General features: G+C 37.7%; 3 protein-coding genes across 6 annotated transcripts in view; 2 read left to right on the top strand and 1 right to left on the bottom strand.

Moving 5' to 3' along the window:
* Window positions 1-11,948, top strand: part of LOC127623356 (cytochrome c oxidase subunit 4 isoform 1, mitochondrial-like) — a 160,516-nt gene extending 148,568 nt beyond the window's left edge. Inside the window, exons 1-5 of one of the 2 annotated variants that reach the window (XM_052097782.1) lie at window positions 7,599-7,659; window positions 8,687-8,763; window positions 8,846-9,010; window positions 9,100-9,231; window positions 11,640-11,948. In XM_052097782.1, the coding sequence (XP_051953742.1) occupies window positions 8,688-8,763; window positions 8,846-9,010; window positions 9,100-9,231; window positions 11,640-11,776 (510 nt within the window). In that variant the 5' untranslated portion in view covers window positions 7,599-7,659; window position 8,687 and the 3' untranslated portion in view covers window positions 11,777-11,948. Of the gene's footprint in view, window positions 1-7,598; window positions 7,660-8,685; window positions 8,764-8,845; window positions 9,011-9,099; window positions 9,232-11,639 lie in introns of those variants that run through there. The other variant, XM_052097783.1, reaches the window with a different exon arrangement.
* On the bottom strand, window positions 59-6,836 carry emc8 (ER membrane protein complex subunit 8). Its single transcript, XM_052097779.1, has 5 exons — window positions 6,417-6,836; window positions 5,809-5,885; window positions 5,658-5,727; window positions 5,473-5,567; window positions 59-801 (listed from the first exon to the last, which is right to left on the bottom strand). Exons 1-5 carry the CDS (start codon window positions 6,621-6,623, stop codon window positions 642-644), a joined length of 609 nt encoding a protein of 202 aa, XP_051953739.1. The 5' UTR covers window positions 6,624-6,836; the 3' UTR covers window positions 59-641.
* A 1,519-nt stretch (window positions 11,949-13,467) lies between the features above and the next one.
* The window catches only part of dusp22a (dual specificity phosphatase 22a), a 48,856-nt gene continuing 42,703 nt past the window's right edge, over window positions 13,468-19,620 (top strand). For all 3 annotated transcript variants that reach the window (XM_052097776.1, XM_052097778.1, XM_052097777.1), the window contains exons 1-2: window positions 13,468-13,706; window positions 18,440-18,473. In XM_052097776.1, the coding sequence (XP_051953736.1) occupies window positions 13,686-13,706; window positions 18,440-18,473 (55 nt within the window). In that variant the 5' untranslated portion in view covers window positions 13,468-13,685. The remainder of the gene's footprint in view (window positions 13,707-18,439; window positions 18,474-19,620) is intronic.

The raw sequence follows: 19,620 nt of genomic DNA, 5'->3' as shown, positions 1-19,620 counted from the left end.
GTGATTTGAAAAATACACATACATTCAGATTTATTTTTATAAAACGTTTTAATCACCATGTTCTCCAACCTAAAGATCTTCTCCTTTATTAATGAAAAAAAAAAAAGAAAAGAATCTGAGCCAACAATACATTATTGATCAACCATTAGCAAATATTATTGAACTGATTCAGACATAAAAGCAATCTCTTGAGGAATTATATTACTTATACAATGAAGAAAAACATTTGAGCATTCAAGTTCTTAACATAATTAAATTATTAATTAAATATATTATTTCAAACTAAATCTGTTACCAATAAGGTATGCAACTGTCTAATACTCAAGAGGAAAAAAAACTACAAAATTAGCAATTAGAAAAATAGCAGACCTGTAGCAGATTGTACATAAATCTTATATTATACAAGTTACTGCATGAAAACATGTATAAAACCTCTCTGACATCGTAGTCTGGTAAGTCATAAAGTCACCTCTGTCTTTTCAAACATAAGGACGCAGCACTTATAATGTCTCGTTAAATTTCTGTTCTGTACGTTATTCCCTGTGAGAAAAAGCATGTTGCTAACAGTACTCAAAACAGTTCACATATGCATCCCATTTAAGTGCTGGTGGTTCGTTTGCAGAACGGGACCTCTAGACACTTCAGCAGAGATGCAGCACAGATTTATTGATCTCAGGGTTAGTCCAGTCATTTCTCAAGTCATCAAGATGGTTGTCAAAATCTACGAGGCTCTCGTATGATTTATTCTCTAAAAGAGCAGAGGTGATCTTCTGCGCTTCCACCCAGTCCTCAAAGCAGTCACTGCAATTCAAACAACATTAGATGAATCATCTTTTTGTTTTCAGCTTTTCTGAGCAGCACAGAAAGGGAGCAGTAACTTACAGTTGAAGTCAGAAGTTTAAATACTTGTGCCTTTAAGCAGCTTGGAAAATTCCAGCAAATGATATCAAGCCTTTAGACAATTAGCTTCTGATTGGAGGTGTTCTGAATTGGAGGTGTACCTGTGGATGTATTTTAAGGCCCACCTTCCAACTCAGTGCCTCTTTGCTTGACATCATGGGACAATCAATTGAAATTAGCAAAGACCTCAGAAAAAAAAGAACTGTGGACCTCCACAAGTCTGGTTCATCCTTCAGAGCAATTTCCAAAGGGACCACTCAGCCATCATACTGCTCAGGAAGACGACGCATTCTGACTCATAAAGATTAAATTAGTTTGGTGCGAAAAGTGCAAATCAATCCCAGAACAACAGCAAAGGACCTTGTGAAGGTGCTGGAGGAAACAGGTAGACAAGTATCTATATCCACAGAAAAAATGAGCCCTATATTGACATAACCTGAAAGGCTGCTCAGCAAGAAGCCACTGCTACAAAACCGCCATAAAAAGCCAGACTACAGTTTGCAAGTGCACATGGGGACAAAGATCTTACTTTTTGTAGAAATGTCCTCTGGTCTGATAAAACAAAAATTGAACTGTTTGGCAATAATGACAATCATTATGTTTGGAGGGACAGGGAAATTCTTGCAAGCTTAAGATCACCCTCCCAACTGTGAAGCATGGGAGTGGCAGCATCGTGTTGTGGGGGTGTTTTGAAGCAACATCTCATGACATTAGCCAGGAAGATAAAGCTTGGTTGCAAATAGGTCTTCCAAATGGACAATGACCACAAGCATACCTCCAAAGTTGTGGGAAAATGGCTTAAGGCAGTGTTTCCCAACATTTTTTCTGCCACAGCACACTTTAAATGACTACAAAATTATATGGTACACCACTATCCCACATAGGCTAACCATTGTCAATATTTTTCATTTTCAAGAACACGTCCATGTTTTCTGTCTGTCTTAGTAGCATGTTTACTTGTAATAATTGAAATTCGGCTATGCAAAAAAAAACAAGACACATTGGTAGGCTACGCTGTGTGAGGTCACAGGTGGCAAGAGCGCTAAATGGGTAGTGAAAAAATAACAAATTTGCTTCTTTTCTAATTTGTAGATTTCTTCTTGCAATGCCAAAACAAATTACAGGGATGCAAACTCATGAGGGGCAAAAAGGTAAGACAATCACAGGCCCACTAAATGTTTTAAAGAATAAGCTAAAAGCACCAATTCCAGCTATTTTAGTGATTCAAGTTTATTCAGTTTTACAATTGTGCAGAATTAGCTGCAAAATAAAAGAGTATTTTGGTGAGGCTTGCTTCTGTTTCACAAATTTATTCAATTTTATTAACCGATTAGTTCAGTGACCCCTTCTGGAAATGTCACTAGGTGGCAACAAATGAGCGTTTTATGTGCTATGAGTGAGTCAGTGAATCATTTTGAGTTATTCATGACCGAAATCTACCAAGAGACTTTATAGTGTTTAAGCATTAAAATAACAAAATCACTTTTCCTACAATAGCCCATTTAAAATGCTGAGCATGACTTTTATCAGAAAAGACCACAATAATAGACAAATAATAATAATTTTGAGTTTCAATAATGTTCTTTCATCATTATAAAAAGCATTTTAAACATAAAAAAAGTGGGAGATGTGCACATTAAACATTGAAAACATGTATTTGGAAGAGAGAAAAAAGCTTGCAGTTGCTTTGATAGCAGAAAGTAATAAAAGGACTTGTTTATGTTTAGGTCGGTGTTTTCTTGGTGAATTTAAACTAGTTCAATAACTGGGGTATCTGATATTCGTAAACAATAAGATAATATTTAATTAAAAGAAATTATGAGACATTCAAATTTGGACAGTTTTTAAATATTTCTTGTTGCTTAGAACTCTCGAATGCATTATTGGTAAAAACGTGTTTGTGAAAAACACTTTGGTGTGACATCACTTCATAGACTTCAATGTATTCTGCAGCACAGACATGAGTCATGTGAAAGACCCTTAACACGTTTAATTATCACTCACTTTTGCACATTAATCACTGCTCTTCACAATCACAAAAGTGACCGATAATGGATTAAAAACAGTAAATTTCTGCGAAAAGTGAGGCGTTTGGATCCCTGAAATTATATATTTTTTTCATGCATTTATTTATTTTGTGGAATTTGATCATTTTCCACGGCAGGCCTGACGATCTTTCACGGCACACTAGTGTGTCGCGGAACAGTGGTTGGGAAACACTGGCTTAAGGACAACAAAGTCAAGGTATTGGAGTGGCCATCACAAAGCCCTGACCTCAATCTGATATAATATGTGAGGGCAGAACTGAAAAAGCGTGTGTGAGCAAGGAGGCCTACAAACCTGACTCAGTTACACCAGTTCTGTCTGGAGGAATGGGCCAAAATTCCAGCAACTTATTGTGAGAAGCTTGTGGAAGGATACCCAAAACATTTTAAAGGCAATGCTGCCAACTACTAACAAAGTGTATGTAAACTTCTGATCCACTGGGAATGTGATGAAATAAATAAAAGCTGAAATAAATCATTCTCTCTACTATTATTCTGACATTTCACATTCTTAAAATAAAGCAGTGATCCGAACTGACCTAAGACAGGGACATTTTTCTACGATTAAACATCAGGAATTGTGAGTTTAAATGTATTTGGCTAAGGTGTATGTAAAATTCTGACTTAATCTGTATGTGACCTACAACCCCAATTCTGAAAAAGTTGGGACAGTATGAAAAATGCTAATAAAAACAAAAAGGAGTGATTTGTAAATTATATTCACACTTTGCTATATTGAAAGCTCTACAACTAAACATTATATGATGTTTTACCTTGTGAATTTCATTGTTTATTTTAATGTACAGTAATTTCAAATCAGATGATTGCAACACACTCCAAACAAGTTGAGACAGTCGAGTGTTTACCACTGTGAAACATCACCATTACTTCTAATAACACTTATTAAGCATTTAGGCACTGGAGACACAAGTTCATTAAGTTTAAAAAGTGGAATTTTCCCCCATTCATCCATTTTTCAGGTCTTCAGCTGCACAATTGTCATTGTCAGATTGTGCACTTCATAACACACCACACATTCTCAATTGGAGATGGTCTGGACTGCAGGCAGGTCAATCTAGCACCCGCACTCTCTGATTACAAAGCCATGCACTTGAAATCCGGGCAGAATGTGGTTTGAAGTTGACCTGCTGGAAAAATTTGGGACATCCCTGGAAAAGGCGGAGCTGGTTGACAGTATAAGCTGCTCCTAGATTTTTACATATCTGTCTGCATTAATGGTACCCTCATAGATGTGCGAGTTACCCATGCCATGGGCACTGACACACCCCTGGCCCATACAGACACTGGATTTTGGACCTGACACTGATAACAGCTTGGATGGCCCATTTCCTCTTCGGCCCGGAGAACATGACGGCTGTGTTTTTCAAAAGCTATTTGAAATTTTGACTCATCGGACCAAAAAACACGGTTCCACTGTTCTACTTTCCATCTAAGATAATAGAGTCCCAGAGAAGTCGGCAGCACTTCTGGACGATATTGATGTATGGCTTCTCCATTACATAGTAAAGTCTTGTGTTAACTCACAAAAGTTTACTTAAGTAATCCCAATCCCATGTTCGTGATATCCATTACAGATGAATGATTTTAAGACGGTGTTGCCTGAAGGTGCATTCAGAAGTGGTTTTCGTCTTGCCCTTTACGCACTGAGATTTTACCAGATTCCTTGTAAAATGGCCAAAATCCTTAAAACTTGTCTTTGGGGAACATTGATCTCAAAGTGATGGATTATTTGTTGAAGCATCTGTTGGCAAATTGACAAATCTCAAATGATCCTTGCTCTTGAAGGACTAGGCTGCTTTTGGAGGATCCTTGTATACTATGACACGAAAGCCCACCTCTGCACTTTCAAAATTACCTCAGGAATTAAAAAACAGCTACATACAACTATGTATAACATAGCCGCCAAAAAGCTATATACGCGTTTTGATGATGAATTACAGTGACGAGCAGACCTATAGATTTTTTTCAAGATCCATCAGATAATTTCATGTTTTTATAGGGATAATATTTGGTTTGTTGGTCCGTTGGGTTGGATTGCATTCTCACCACAAGCGAGGGCTCGTTTACAATCGCTCCGACGATTATTTTGGAGCAGATCCGAGTGCCATTACAGTGTTCATATATACCTAAATAAACTGAACTAAGGGAGAAAATACACCAGGTTCCAAAACAAATGCTACAAAGGAGTCATGTGTGAAAAAGCATAAATAACAGCTTCAAATCTGGCCTGTTCCTAATACAAAGCTGTTGTATATATTCAGAAGACTTGGAAAATTCCATCCAAGTCATACACTTGACTTTGATACTTTTATGGTGTTTTTTGTACTTTTTATAAAGTATGAATCACCATCCTCATTCCCTGTATGGAGCTCACACATTCTGTTAAACATCTCCTGTTGTGTTGCACAGAAGAAAGAAAGTCATAATGGTTTGTAACAACATGAGGGTGAGTAAATGATGACAATTTTGTTTTCTGGGCAAATTTGTTAAAATAAATTGTACTCACGTGCTTGACTCTCTGCACTTCCACTTGTTGTCGTGGTGATCATAGATGAACAGGACAGGTACAAAACAGTCCATTGTGAATCTGCTGTTGTCCAGCTGAAGGATGACAAACAATGCAGTTTTACTCTGCTCATCTGAGATGGTTGTAATATTCTCTACTTAAATTGCCAATCACGTATAAATTACCATGATCATTGCGGCTTCACTGAAATTTTCTGATATTCTGGCGGCGACCTTCTCAGCCACCTGGTTAGGTCTGAAAGGGGTTCAAAGATCACAACACATGCAGACACTGACCAATCACACAAAACACAGGACAAAGCCCAATTATCCCTACCTGGCTTCCTTAATACGCTCATTTGCTTGATAATAGCCAGCGATGACATATTTGTTCTCTTTGCACCATGTGTCAATCTGAGAAAAGAGACATCAGACCTAGTTAATAAGCAGCTAGATCAGCAGACTGTGAACTGTACACTGATATCAGGGATGGTCTAACGGCCATGCTGTAAAGACCGGCAGGAATCTCTATGTAGCTTCAGGCAGGCTGGTTTACGCTGGTTAGTGCTCATCTGACAGCTGGACCAACCATGCAGATCACCAGGACAATTTAGCTAGTTAAGTTTTTGACCAAGGTTAAATAGCTGTTTAGGCTACATAAGAAAGTCTGGTGGGGACGTGCGGTGGCTAAAGACCAGTATAAGTAATCATAAATTGTTGGCTTGAATCCCACAAGGTGAGAGCCAGGAACCATCACCATTGTGTCCCCACAGCATCATCCATGTTGTTTCCATGTCATGTTGTGCGTGATTATCGGATAAAGGTTTAAAAAATATATAATTTTTATTCAGATTGATTCGCTAATGAATCATTCAGTACGAATATGTTTGGGAAAAAATGACTGATAAAAGCAATTCTCTGCACTTTTAGCATATATGGTCTCACCAGGGTAAGTGCCACCTCCAGCATGGGCGCAAGAGCCAGAGCCCCGTGGAAGAGCGGCACACAGTCCACACACAGCACCGCGTCTCTCGTGTTGTCCTTCCGCTTGTGTTTCTCGGCCACCAGCAGCCCGTTCACTGCGCAGTGAGGATATTTAGCGGCGTGCAGCAGCATCTTACAGTACGCTTGAGTGGTCAACTTTACGGGCATGCTTACAGATCTAATGCTCTGTTATTTAACAAAACCTCGTTGCAGGCGCCTTAATCTGGTTGTCGTGATGTGTTTGAATAAATGAATCTTCATTAACTCTAAAACACTGTCTATAAACTACTGCACCTTATTAAAACCCCTATAACACACGACTCGCTCATTTACTACACGTCAACCACCGCCCCATTCCGGCTCTGACATGCCTTGCTGATCCTGGACCGGCTGTTGTTCGCAATGTCCCTGTGAGTATGTGCATACCCGGAAGCTGATCAAGGATCAGAATTTACCGCTTCCGCAAAGTGATCTAGAGCCAAAATGTCTGCTGCAGGGATTATAGTTTCACACAGCGGAACCGTGGAAAAAAAGTAAATACTTTAAAAAAAAAAAAGAAATTGTTTTGACATGTGTGATTTGCAATTTGGAGAGTGAAATTGTTGCTCATATTTTATTGTATTTATACAAAATATTTTTGGGTCTTTGAGATTTGGTTTGGAGTTTTTTCTGTTTTTAAACAAACAAACAAAAAGTATGTCATTAATTTGTTTATTATTCTAGATAAATATATATTTATAAATACAGATGGTCAAAGATGATAGGCAACCAAATTTTGTACCGTTTACATTTGTATGTTATCAGTATCTGGAACACATCTCAAGTTGTAAAGAACTAAAGAAAAGGAACCGTCCATAAGGAGGTAAAGCCTTGCTTTTTTTTTACTTTTCTCGAATTAAAGTTTTATTTTAAAGATTTTCCTTTAAATTATTCTTCCTTTATCTTCTATTGTGTTTATCATGTCTGCTGTCTTGTTAAACAAATCATTAAAACGTTTACATAATTACGAATTATTTGATATTGTATATGCATTTTATCATTGTATGTCTGTGCATTTCCAACCATATTAAAAAGTACAGTGTAGAAAATGTTTTTAAAATGTTCATTAATTAATCCACCCATAATCCTCGGCCCATGCTCTTATAGTGCGCGACTGCGCGTCACTTCCTTTATCCTTCCAGCGAACGACGGACTGCGACGCGAGGTCTGTTTGGATACAAACTTCTTCTGTTCACGCAGAATTATTGTCATATTTGTAGGATTCCTCACAATCTGATCTGTTGTTTGTCTTATGTGTTTAGAGAGTGAGTGAGTATGAGTGTTTTTATCTGTGTATTAGTGACAGGAAGTCTGCCGTGGATGGTGACTGTTGCTGTAGTTTAGCATTAGCAGTACATCACTACTTGTGCTTTGTTCTCGACAGTACAACACAGACAAGTAAAATAGACATTTTAGTACACAATCGCTGTGTTTATTAACTTCTCTGTGTGTATTCTAGTGTTAAACGCGATGTGTCTGTGGTTTAACAGCTCAATGCTGGTATGACCTTGTGATGTCAGCTAGCCGGCTTACGCCAAAGTCAGTGTTATTGTCATCTACTGAGATTGGGAACAAGTGTTGTCTTTGCTTACCATAATACGCATGAGTAATTAATGTCCCTCAAATAGTACTGTGGCAGGACCATTGTAAAGTGATTGTGTTGTATGACAATATAATAGAACTGAATGATTACAGTATTGATGGATCGTGGAATTTTCATGGTACTCCGTGGTGCTTCAAAGAGTACTATGGTAAATGTTGGACATGTAATTTATTTATTTTTATTTTTTTTCAGTTTTAAACTGAAATGGCAAGGATAAAAATAACTTCCCTGGAAATTTTGGTGTAAACATTGTGAGCTATTCATAGCAGCACTTTAATCCAATTTATACATGTAGGAACTATATATACTGCCCACGTGTGTAGTTTATTAATAACTTTTCTTTATTTTTTATTATTATTATTTCTATTTATGTAGAATGAAGGGATGGACAATTTGACATAAAGGGTACATTGGAAGTGATCAAAGTTTGCATTCATAACCATTGACTGAATGAAACTGACATTTCCTAACTCTAGTAGTATGCCTGTTTTTATAGTCAAATCTTTTCCTGCTGAAAGGCATTTTAATTTTATTAAGTTACATTTTGGTGTAACGTTTCACACTTGATATTTGTGTCCTCTTCTTATAGGATGTTGGCAACCAGAGCATTTCGTCTTGTTGGTAAACGGGCCCTGTCAACTTCCATCTGCCTTCGTGGTGGACATGGTAAATTACGCGCTGACACAATAAATAACCAATAAATATAAGGGTGCTCTGCATGAAATGACCGTTTGCATGGTGCTTGCAGGAGTTGCTAAGGTGGAGGACTACACACTCCCAGCATACTTTGATCGCCGGGAGAACCCTTTGCCTGATATTAAGTTTGTGCAGCAGCTGAGTCCTGAGGATAAGTCTCTTAAGGAGAAGGAAAAAGGCTCCTGGGCAACTCTGTCCAAGGAGGAGAAGATTGCACGTGGGTCATATGAGTGTTGCAAAAGATGAGTTGTTCTCTAAGGTTTTATTCTAGTATGGTAATTTCCTTCTGTAAATGTATCTTTACAGTGTATCGCATCAGCTTCAAGGAGAGTTTTGCTGAAATGGAGAGGGGAAGTGGCGAGTGGAAATCAGTAGTTGCTGGAATTTTCTTTTTCATTGGCTTAACCGGACTTGTTGTCTTGTGGCAGAGGAAGTACGGTAAGTTTTTGTTTGTCATATATTCTTAAATATGCCTCATCAAGCATACATCAGGGCTCAACAATAATATATATATTTTTGCTGACCTAGTACTTCAGAATGTAAAAAAGCAACATATTTTAACATGTCGGATAAATGTTTATGTAAAAAAATTTTTCCCTTATTTGCTATAACATAACTGCATGACTGGTATAAATCCATAAATACACTGTTTTCTTAACCTTGTCTAATAGCTTTTTTACATGTTTTTTTTTATTTATTTTTTACTAACAATTAACCTATTAGGTAAAAACAAAAGATATCAATAGCTAGTAAGGTGCAAAATACATTAACGGTTCTCATTACACTGTGTGAATGTGTGGCTTAGAAGTATAAAATAAAATAAATGTAGAAGGCAGAGACTTTTGTTGCTTAGTGTAAAAAGCATTGCACTAAGAGCAAATTGTGTTAGATGCTATTTTCACCCCTAATTAAATACTACCATACAGTATAGGGGCATCTCTGCAGCATGTTTATTGTGTTCATTTAGAGTCCCACCAACCCTTAACCTTCCCAGCTTTGTTGAAATACGATATGCATTCTACATGTATTTCATACTTGCAGACCACACATGTACACACAGTACTGAGAACATATAAAGCAGTGGTTCCCAACCTGGGGGCCATAACCCCCACTAGGTGTCACCAGAGATTCACAGGGGTAACCAAGCTCTCTCCATTTTGTGTTTCGAGAAGAAAATAATTGCATGTGTGAGAAAGTAGCAATTATTTTTGTAATAAAGCACAAAGAAATAGGGCTATTATTATTATGAGTATTTTAATAATATTTACTTGTTTGAGATAAATGGAAAGAAAATATATACAGCATATCTAACACTAGCTGTTTTTTAAAGTGTGCATCTCACGAGGGTAGGTAACGACGCAGTTTTTTTTTTAAGACCCTGCAAAATTGCTTGTTCTATGTACAGTACTGAGCAACAGACTAGCTAGCCAAAACGAAAGCAACGACTATGGCGAAGCATCAGGGAAAAGAGGAAAATATAAGTGGTAAAAAGAAAAAAGTATTTATTTTGTTTTATTTATTTGAATTTGGTTTCATTGAGGCAATGGACAAAGTGCAAAATGAGTGTTTTGTGGTGAAAGACTAGCAAATGGAACCTGAATTTGTGCGTGCGTGATTGAGCTCTCCATTGTATTATCCATGTCTTTTCAAAATTAAAAGATTGACGATTACAAGAGATATGACAAATTAGAGTGAGTTGTACTGTACTCTTTCAATATAACCTCTTCATGTTTTTTTCATGCTACTTTTGAGAGCAAGTGTTGTGCCACTCCATTTGATTGTGCAAAAATTATTATAAAACATTAATACAGTTGTTTAGATTTGATGATAAAATCTACATAATTTGAAGGCTGAGACTAAAATTGAGTTTCTCCAAAACACTACTTCTGGTTAAAATAATGGAGTGAATCACATTTGTGGCTATGTAGCTACTGGGAAACCATATATTATATGCAGTCTACATGCAATTTGGAACAAAGATAACTATGTTTGACTCAGATGGTGGGAAAACCCGGGGAGTTTTACCTTTGGGAAAACCTGCACTATCAAATTGTACCCCAGAATATCCCATTCCACAATATTACTGTTCTTAGTTTTATCGGTTTAGTAAAATGAATACATTTGCACGTTTAGTGATCTCTCCTCCAATGCATTGTTCACATTAACAGATTATATTTGGCTCATGTTACAAGGAAAATCATTCGAACAAATGAATGAGAAATTATTACTTCTGTCAGTTAATTAATTTGGGAGTTGTGTGTGTGGGGGGGGGTCATTTTGGATTTTGACTGTTAAAATGGGGGTCCCCTGCTATAAAAGATGTATTTTGCATCGTACTAGCAATTGATATATTTTGCTTTTAGCTAAGAAATTCATTTTCATTGTTCTGACAAAAGCAAATATAAAGAGGCTGTAAAGCAGGAATAAGAAATCGGCCAATAAAGGCTTAATAAATACTTAATAATGCAAACAAGTCCATAACTACTCCCTTAGTTTAATTTATAGTCATGAATTACTAATTGTTACCTCAGAAACCTAGTTGATGTGGTATGATATTTTTTGGACTGATAGTTTTGATAAGATGTTAGTTTGGAGACTACTCTTGAATGGAAGACTTTTTCCCCAACCAAATGAACTTTTTTTCCTAATGGTGAAATGAATCCAGACACTTGTTATTTCTCTTCATCACGTGAGGGTTCCATCAACTGGCCTTAATCGGTCTCACACTGGCCATCCTTATTGTTGAGCCCTGTAATCATTGCTGATCATCTAATCTATGATAATGCTTTGATATAAATAGATCCTTGGAAATATGAAATTATGGCATGTGTTCTGTGTGCTTTTAGTTTATGGCGATGTTCCCCATACCTTTGACCCGGAGTACAAGCAGAAGGAAGTTCAGAGGATGCTGGACATGAGGATTAACCCTGTCGAGGGATTTTCTGCCAAATGGGACTATGAAAACAATGCTTGGAAGAAATAAATTCATGTTCTGCCAATCTGTTTTGTCTGGCGCACAACTTCAAATCAACCAATAAACAGACAAATCTGTATTTATCATTTGTCCATATATTACCTCTGAATGCATTTTGGAAGATTGCTTCCTCTTATGGCTCTTATGTATGACAAAAAATAAAATTCCAAAATGTTTCAAACCTTTTGACTCAATCCAAGTTGGTGTTTTTTTTATTTGTAGGTTCTTGTATCTGTATAATAGTGAGCAGAATTGTCTCCAGTTTTCATGTAACCGTTACTACATGTAAACTACTTTTAAAGTGCTTTGATGCTACTTTGTAATGAATAGAAATTGTGAGTAATTGAAGGCAATTAAAATTGATCAGTCTGTCTTTAAATGACCTTGATGTTTTGGGGGAATAATGTAATTGGAGATAAGTGACACTAGGTGACCTAAAATCACAAAGGAATAAAAATAAAGGTGTGTACTTGTTAATCTTTAAAAGAAAATAATCAGAAAAGAAAAATGTATTTCAAATCTAGTCCAGACTTCATGATTGATCAGGGATACAAATAGATAATTGGCGGCTGCTTAACTGATTTAAAAAAAATTTTACACTGCTGTCCATTTGTGTTTTTGACATCTGTATGAGTTCAGTTATGCCCTATAGTGACATGAACGTGTTACAGGGTTAGTTCACCCCAAAATGAAAATTCTTAAGATTTATCCTCCTGGCATACCAGATGTGTTTGACTTTCTTCTGAACACAAATGAAGATTTGTAAAGAATATTTCAGCTCTGTAGGTCCTAACAATGGAAGTGAATGGGTGCCAAAATTTGAAGCTCCAAAATCCACAAAGGGAGCATAAAAGTAATCCACACGACTCCAGTGACTAAAACCATGTGTTTAGACCCAATATGATAGGTGTGGGTGAGAAACAGTTCAATATTTAAGTCATTTTTATCATAAATTCTCCTCTGCTCAGTAAGGGGTGGTATGCATTAAGTCTGTGAATCACCATAAACAGAAGTTGGTGAAACTGAAGTGGAGATTGACTAAGCAGGGAGGGTCATTTATAGTAACAAATGACTATCTTCTCAACCACATCTATCATTATCACTTCAGAAGACATTGATTGAACCACTGGAGTCGAATGGATTACTTAATGTTGCCCATATGTACATTTTGAAGCTTCAAAAATGTGGCCACCATATGTGGGATTGTATGGCCCTACAGAGCTGAAATATTCTTCTAAAAATCTTCATTTGTGTTCAGCAGATGAAAGAAAGTCATACACATTTGGGATGTCATGTAAATGATGAGAGAATTTTCCTTTTTGGGTGAACTGTTCCTTTAAGTTCTGTCCAGTTATGACATCAAGAATGGGTACTTAACTTTCTGTTATGACATGATCTATCATGAAGAGGTAAGGTTTTATGCAGTTGTGACGTCATGAAATGGGCAAGTTTTGTCCTATTGTGATGTTATAAACGTGTTAAGATTTTTCCTGTTGTAATGTCATGAACGAGTTAAGTTCAGTCCACTGATGGTTATGTCGTATTTGTGGCGTCATGAATAGGTTACGTTCTGTTACGATTTGACATCATGTACGAGTTGTAAAAGAAAAGTTCTGTAACGCCGTGATGTCATGAAAGGGTTAAATCATCTAGTGACGTCAAATGGCTGAATGTTTTGATCTCTGCAGAATTCCGGAAGCTGTGTCACAGCAATTGTTTTCAAGAGCTCGACTTTTGAATTCTGATTCCATGTAGTTCGGAGATGTGGGCGGTGGATTAGTTTTTTTTGTTGTTGTTGTTGTTGTTGCGTGGGATGATTAATAGCGTGTCCTTTCTCTTTAATAAAATGTCAGGTCTGCGGTCAGTCCATATGTAAACTTCACTGTTATATCGGTCATATTTGATCAAGTGAATCATCATGGGTAACGGCATGAATAAGGTAATTAACATTAGCATCAGGTATACTGTCTCCACAATGTTTGTTGGTGTTGAATGTCGGCTGGGTTATTTTTAAAGCGACATTTAAAGAGACGCATAGTATCAGTTCATGCACACATTCACGCGGGTATTAATAGAGATGTCACGAGACAGAACATAGGCTGTTTTATTACTATCACTTCTTTCAAAACCAGTAAGGATATTACAATTATGGTACTTTAATACCTGAATGACTAGCCTACCATATACATAAACCACGGTATTTACATTATACTCTTTTTAAATAATACCATAGTATTACCATGGTACTTTTGTGGCCTACCAAATAAATCGCCACCAACCAACATCACTTTTTAAGACCTAGTTTAGAGTTTTATTTGGTAGTGTGAATACTTCTTTTTTTAATGGTTTTATTGGCAACACTTAACATTAACTTTTTCGTTGTTACAGGTTTATAAAAGTATTCATTAATAAATATAGCTGCAAGCAACAATACCGGGGTCAAGCCAATTCTCGGCAGCATGAGCAGCTAAAGAAGCATCGTGACATATAAATTATAATACTTATGAATGCTGTTGGAGTTAAAGATAAAACAAAAACATCTATGGCTATATTTCTCAAGATACACTACTGTTCTATTTGCGCGTGTAGTTGCACATTAAAATCTCGGCAGATTTCGGCAGAACAAAAGTGCTTGCTCTTTTGGCTATTAGTATATTGATAAAAAGCGTTTACTCAAGGTTGCGCACTATACATTGTTTTGTGTATTCTCAAGCACTTGGATTTTTTTGGGAAAAAAATGGGAAAAGTCCGTTTTTATATCCATAGAGTTATATGCAATACATTTATAGACATCCATGCAATATTTAGTTTAATCCAATTTAAACAAAAAAGTTTTGATTATTTTCATGACACTAACTTAACTGAAAACTATTTGTCTTATTGTTTGAAATGTTTCAAGCAAGCACATTTAGCCATTGTTTACTACAGGGCATCCAGAATTCACAATGAACCTCCAGGGCAAGGTCCTAAAGTATTTTCATTTTACTAATCAAATGCAACAGCCTTAATTCCTCTTTTGTATTTATTTATTTTAACAAATTTGGTACTTTCAGATTTATTTGTGAAACAATTTTAAACTACAATAATCTATTTGCTAATATTTTCAGGCATGGTCTGCTAATAATCAGCAGATTTCAATTTCATGTTTATTGGACAAATGTTATAGGAGTAATAGCAACAACAAAATGTTTACATCAAATTAAATCATGGCCAACTATGGTATCATTGTTCTCTGCTTGACCCACACAATCTAACAAGGCCAGTCTCACAAAAATGCAAACATACAGCGTCAAGTCCATTTTTGTGTGCTCAATGTCAAATTTGTTGATGATTGGTCAATGGATGCCATGTTTCTGAATATATGCAACTGTCCTCATGATCAATGAAGGCAACTCCCACAAAGACACTGAATGCAAAGACACTGCATGCACATTTTTCAAACCAATGTTTCTATATTTAGAGCCACTTTCATATTGTTCCCTGTTATAGTGCCACCAAATGGCCAAACCCCACAACTATTTCTGTGTGTTCTCAGGTTGAGCCCTTATATAAGTGTGTTAAGTTTGGTGAAAAGATCTCATTTAAGAGTTATATCAGTTTATGTAAAATCAGAGACCACTTTTAAAATTCATCTGCCTGATTTTGGCATTTACGAGCAACATTTTGAAATATTCTCTTCAACATACCTTAGAGGTGTATGATTTTAGCTGGCTCTTAGTTGTCCCATCGGTCACAGTAGTAGACAATTAGTGGTTTTGGACTCTATACTGACACCTGTCGTCCTGGATACTGGAAGTTTGTTTACTAAGTGGTGCCACTACACCGAACATGGTTGTTTATCTTCTGTTTTCTTACTTGTAATCTGCGTTTTTCTGTGGCATGTGGTGCATAAACTGGATGCCTCTCCAATCCTTAACAAACCCCCCCAAAATCCAATAGGGCATCCATTTACTGTTGACGTGATGCTGCAACAGATGCTTGCAGTGTTGACAGCTACATACATTGATTGTAATAAGATCTTTTTGATTTTGATGTGACCTTCCACTTGCATCCGTTGTAGACATGCTGTTAGTCTATACACTGATCAGCCACAACTTTAAAATCACCTGCCTAATATTGTGTAGGTCCCCTTCATGCCGCCAAAACAGAGCCAACCTGCATCTCAGAATAGCATTCTAGCATTCGGTTTGAGTATTTCTGGGATTTTCATGAACAGTTGTCTCTAGAATTAACTCAGAATGGTGCCCAAAACAAAAAACTTCCAGTGAGTGACAGTTCTGCGGATGGAAATGGCTTGTTGATGACAGAGGTCAACAGAGAATGGCCAGACTGGTTCGAACTGACAAAGTAGTCTACGGTAACTCAGATAACCACTCTGTACAATTGTGGTGAGAAGAATAGCATCTCAGAATGCAATTATGAGATGCGGGTTGGTGCTGTTTTGATGGCATTGGCCTACAGTGTTCGCCGGTATCCCAGATTACCAGTCCACCCCTGGTTAGATGGTAGTGCCCAGGAACCAGAATGACTACGCTGTTTTGACAGTGCTGTTTAGAATGGTGAGCGAGGTCAATGCTGGGGTGTTCCTCCTAAAGTCCACTGTCATCATCTCCACTGTTTTGAGCACGTTCAGTTCCTGGTTCTTTTGACTGCACCAGTGAGCCAGCCGTTCAACGTCCCATCTGTATATGTATATTTACTTTGAGCTTTTTTCACACACCGCTTGTTATATATGTCCTGGAAGGAGGGAAGCTCACCTTTGATTATGTTTCTGGCAGTTCGCACCACCTTTTGCAGGTCTTTGCGGTTGTGGGTGGTGCTATTGCCGTACCAGGCGGTGATGCAGCCAGTCAGGATGCTCTCTAAAGTGCTGGTGTAGAACCGTATGAGGATGTGGTGGTTCATTCCAAACTTCCTCCGCTGTCTCAGGAAGAAGAGGCGCTGGTGAGCCTTCTTCACAGCGGCCTCAGTGTGGACGGACCATGTGAGTTCCTCAGTAATGTGGACACCGAGGAACTTGAAGCTGCTGACTCTCTCCACCAGTGCTCCGTTAATGGTGATGGGGCTGTGTTCTCCGTCTTTTCTCCTGAAGTCCACTACAAGCTCCTTGGTCTTACTGACATTGAGGGAGAGGTTGTGCTCCTGTCACCAGCGTGTCAGTGTGTGCACCTCCTCTCTGTAGGCTTTGTAGGTTTCATCATTGTCAGTAATCAGACCTACCACCGTCGTATCATCAGCAAACTTAATAATGGCATTGGAGCTATGTGTTGCCACACTGTCATGTGTGTATAGGGAATACAGGAGTGGGCTGAGAACAAAGCCCTGCGGGGCTACAGTGTTGAGGGTCAGTGATGAGGAGATGTTGCTGCCCATTCTAACCACCCGATGTCTGCCTTGACAGGAAGTCCAGGATCCAGCTGCACAGTGAGCTGTTTAAGCCCAGAGCCCAGAGTTTCACGTCAAGCTTGGAGGGCACTATGGTGTTGAATACTGAGCTGTAGTCTACAAACAGCATTCTCACATATGTGTTCCTTTTTTCCAGATGGGAGAGAGCAGTGTGTATTGTAGATGCAATGGCATCATCAGTGGAGCGGTTGTTGCGGTAGGCAAACTGCAATGGGTCCAAAGAGGTGGGCAACACAGAGCAGATGTGATCTCTGATTAGTCTCTCAAAGCATTTGCTGATGATGGGGGTCAGAGCAACAGGACGCCAGTCATTTAAACAAGTGATTTTTGATTGCTTTTGTACAGGCACAATGGTGGACATTTTGAAGCATGTGGGGTCTACAGAAAGGGAGAGGGACAGGTTGAAAATGTCTGTAAAAACACCAGCCAGTTGGTTTGCGCACGCTCTGATGACGCGGCCCGGAATGCTGTCTGGACCCACGGCTTTACGGATGTTCACCCGTCGGAAGGATCGGGTTACATCCGCAACAGAGACGGAGAGTGAACCATCCTCTGTAGCGTCGCCTGCGAATACTCTCTCCGCGAGGGTGGTGTTAATTTCTTTGAAACGAGCATAAAATGTATTTAGCTCATCCGGGAGAGAGGCAGCAGTGTTCACGGCAGAGTTTTTATTCCCTTTGTAGTCCGGGATGATGTTAATTCCCTGCCACATACTTCTAGAGTCGGTGGCGTTGAACTGTCCTTCAATTTTGTGCCTGTACTGGCGTTTGGCTGCTCTGAGGGCATAACTGGCTTGTTTATGCTCCTCTGCTTTGCCGGAATTAAAAGCGGAGGTCCGCACTTTAAGTGCAGCGCGAACATCGCCGTTAACCCATGGTTTCTGGTTGGTGTAGATACATATTGTTTTGGTTAGTACAGCATCCTCTATGCACTTCCTGATAAAACACGTTACATCATATTATTGCTTATTTATTAAGCAATTATAACATAAGATGTCAAATGTCTCACTATTTGGCAAGTATTGCATAAAAGTTTTTTATTCATGTTGTTAAGACTGCATATCAATAGTTTTTAATGCACTTTTAAATGTTCATTAATTAAGCCCTTTATTAACCCTTAACAAAGAGTATGTTAATGTAACGTGTTACCATTTTATTGGCCCATGCAGCAGATGTTTTGGTTCTTCTATAGTACAAAATCAAAAAGTTAACTATTCTTTTTATACGTCATGTAAAGTGCAGTATTTATTGTTTATTTTGTTCATAGGTTGTTGATGGTCTCTATCTAGGAAATATAAGAGGTAAGCAGCATTTGTGTACTTTTTAAATTTTATTAAATATTCAAGATTTATTTTGTATTTGCAGAAATTCAGACTTCAGCATGTGAAAGTCTTCCTATATATACATCAGATTATCTTACTTTGAGAGGGAACAGAAATGCAGTTTGGCTATAGGGGTCTCTAGAGCAGTGGTTCCCAAACCTGTACATGGAGGCCCCAAACTCTACACATTTAGGATATCTCCCTAATCAAACACCTGATTCAACTCATCAGCTCACTAGTGGAGACTCCAAGACCTGAAATGGGTGTGTCAGAAAAGGTAGATACGCAAAATGTGCAGTGATGGGGGGCCTCCAGGAACAGGGTTGGGAACCACTGCACTAGAGCTTTCAGCAAACAGTTACTGTCCTCATTTACATTGCACTGAACTTTTGAAGTTCACTTTAAATTATTTAAAGAACTAACTACCTTTCTCAAGCAAGAGTGTGTTGATTTGGTCAGGTCCAGCAAAACATTCCAGTCCAAAATCTGCTTAAAACCCACATAAAATATGCAAAAGAAATAGCCCAAAAGTGTCCACACCCATGACTTTAAAAGACATGTTTTAGTAACCCTGTTAATATGTTTTATTGGACTGTTCACAATGGCATACTACTCTTTGCTCTTTTGCCATATGCATAGCCTAATGTGCACAGTATGTGAAATTTCTGCATGTCTGGATTACCTGGATGATCTACACAACTTTTGAGGTTTGGAATCACTAAGACATTTTTGTTTTTGAAAGAAATTGATGCTTCTGTTCACCAATATATTGATCAAGAATATTGCCACAATAATAGTAATATGTAATACAGTATAATGGTAATGTAAATAACATTTTTATTTATTTTTAAATTTTAGTTACCTGTGATGGCAAAGCCCCATTTAAAGTAGTCATAATAACATATAGTCCATATAGCATTTCTATTGGAGGATTCTTGGATAAACAGAATGTTTGAGGAAAAATCATGTATATCAACAGAAATAGTAATTTGTAAATTATAAAAGTCTTTATAAAAAGCATTCTTGGTGAATAAAAGTATAATTTTCTTTCAAAAACAAACAAATTTCATATTGATTCGAGACTTGAATGATAATGTACTACAATAGCTAAATGTTTGCCAAAATG

This window comes from Xyrauchen texanus, chromosome 29, assembly GCF_025860055.1.
Source record: "Xyrauchen texanus isolate HMW12.3.18 chromosome 29, RBS_HiC_50CHRs, whole genome shotgun sequence".
Taxonomy (NCBI): domain Eukaryota; kingdom Metazoa; phylum Chordata; class Actinopteri; order Cypriniformes; family Catostomidae; genus Xyrauchen; species Xyrauchen texanus.
The sequence above is the reverse complement of the archived record's forward strand: the minus strand, read 5'-3'. Positions and strand labels throughout refer to the sequence as shown.

Coding starts and splice junctions, on each gene's coding strand:
- emc8 (XM_052097779.1), bottom strand. CDS start 6,623: ATGCCCGTAAAGTTGACCACTCAAGCGTACTGTAAGATGCTGCTGCAC. Junction 5,568..5,657: donor GTGAAGCCGCAATGATCATG/GTAATTTATACG, acceptor GTCATCCTTCAG/CTGGACAACAGCAGATTCAC. Junction 802..5,472: donor AAGTGCAGAGAGTCAAGCAC/GTGAGTACAATT, acceptor TTTGAATTGCAG/TGACTGCTTTGAGGACTGGG.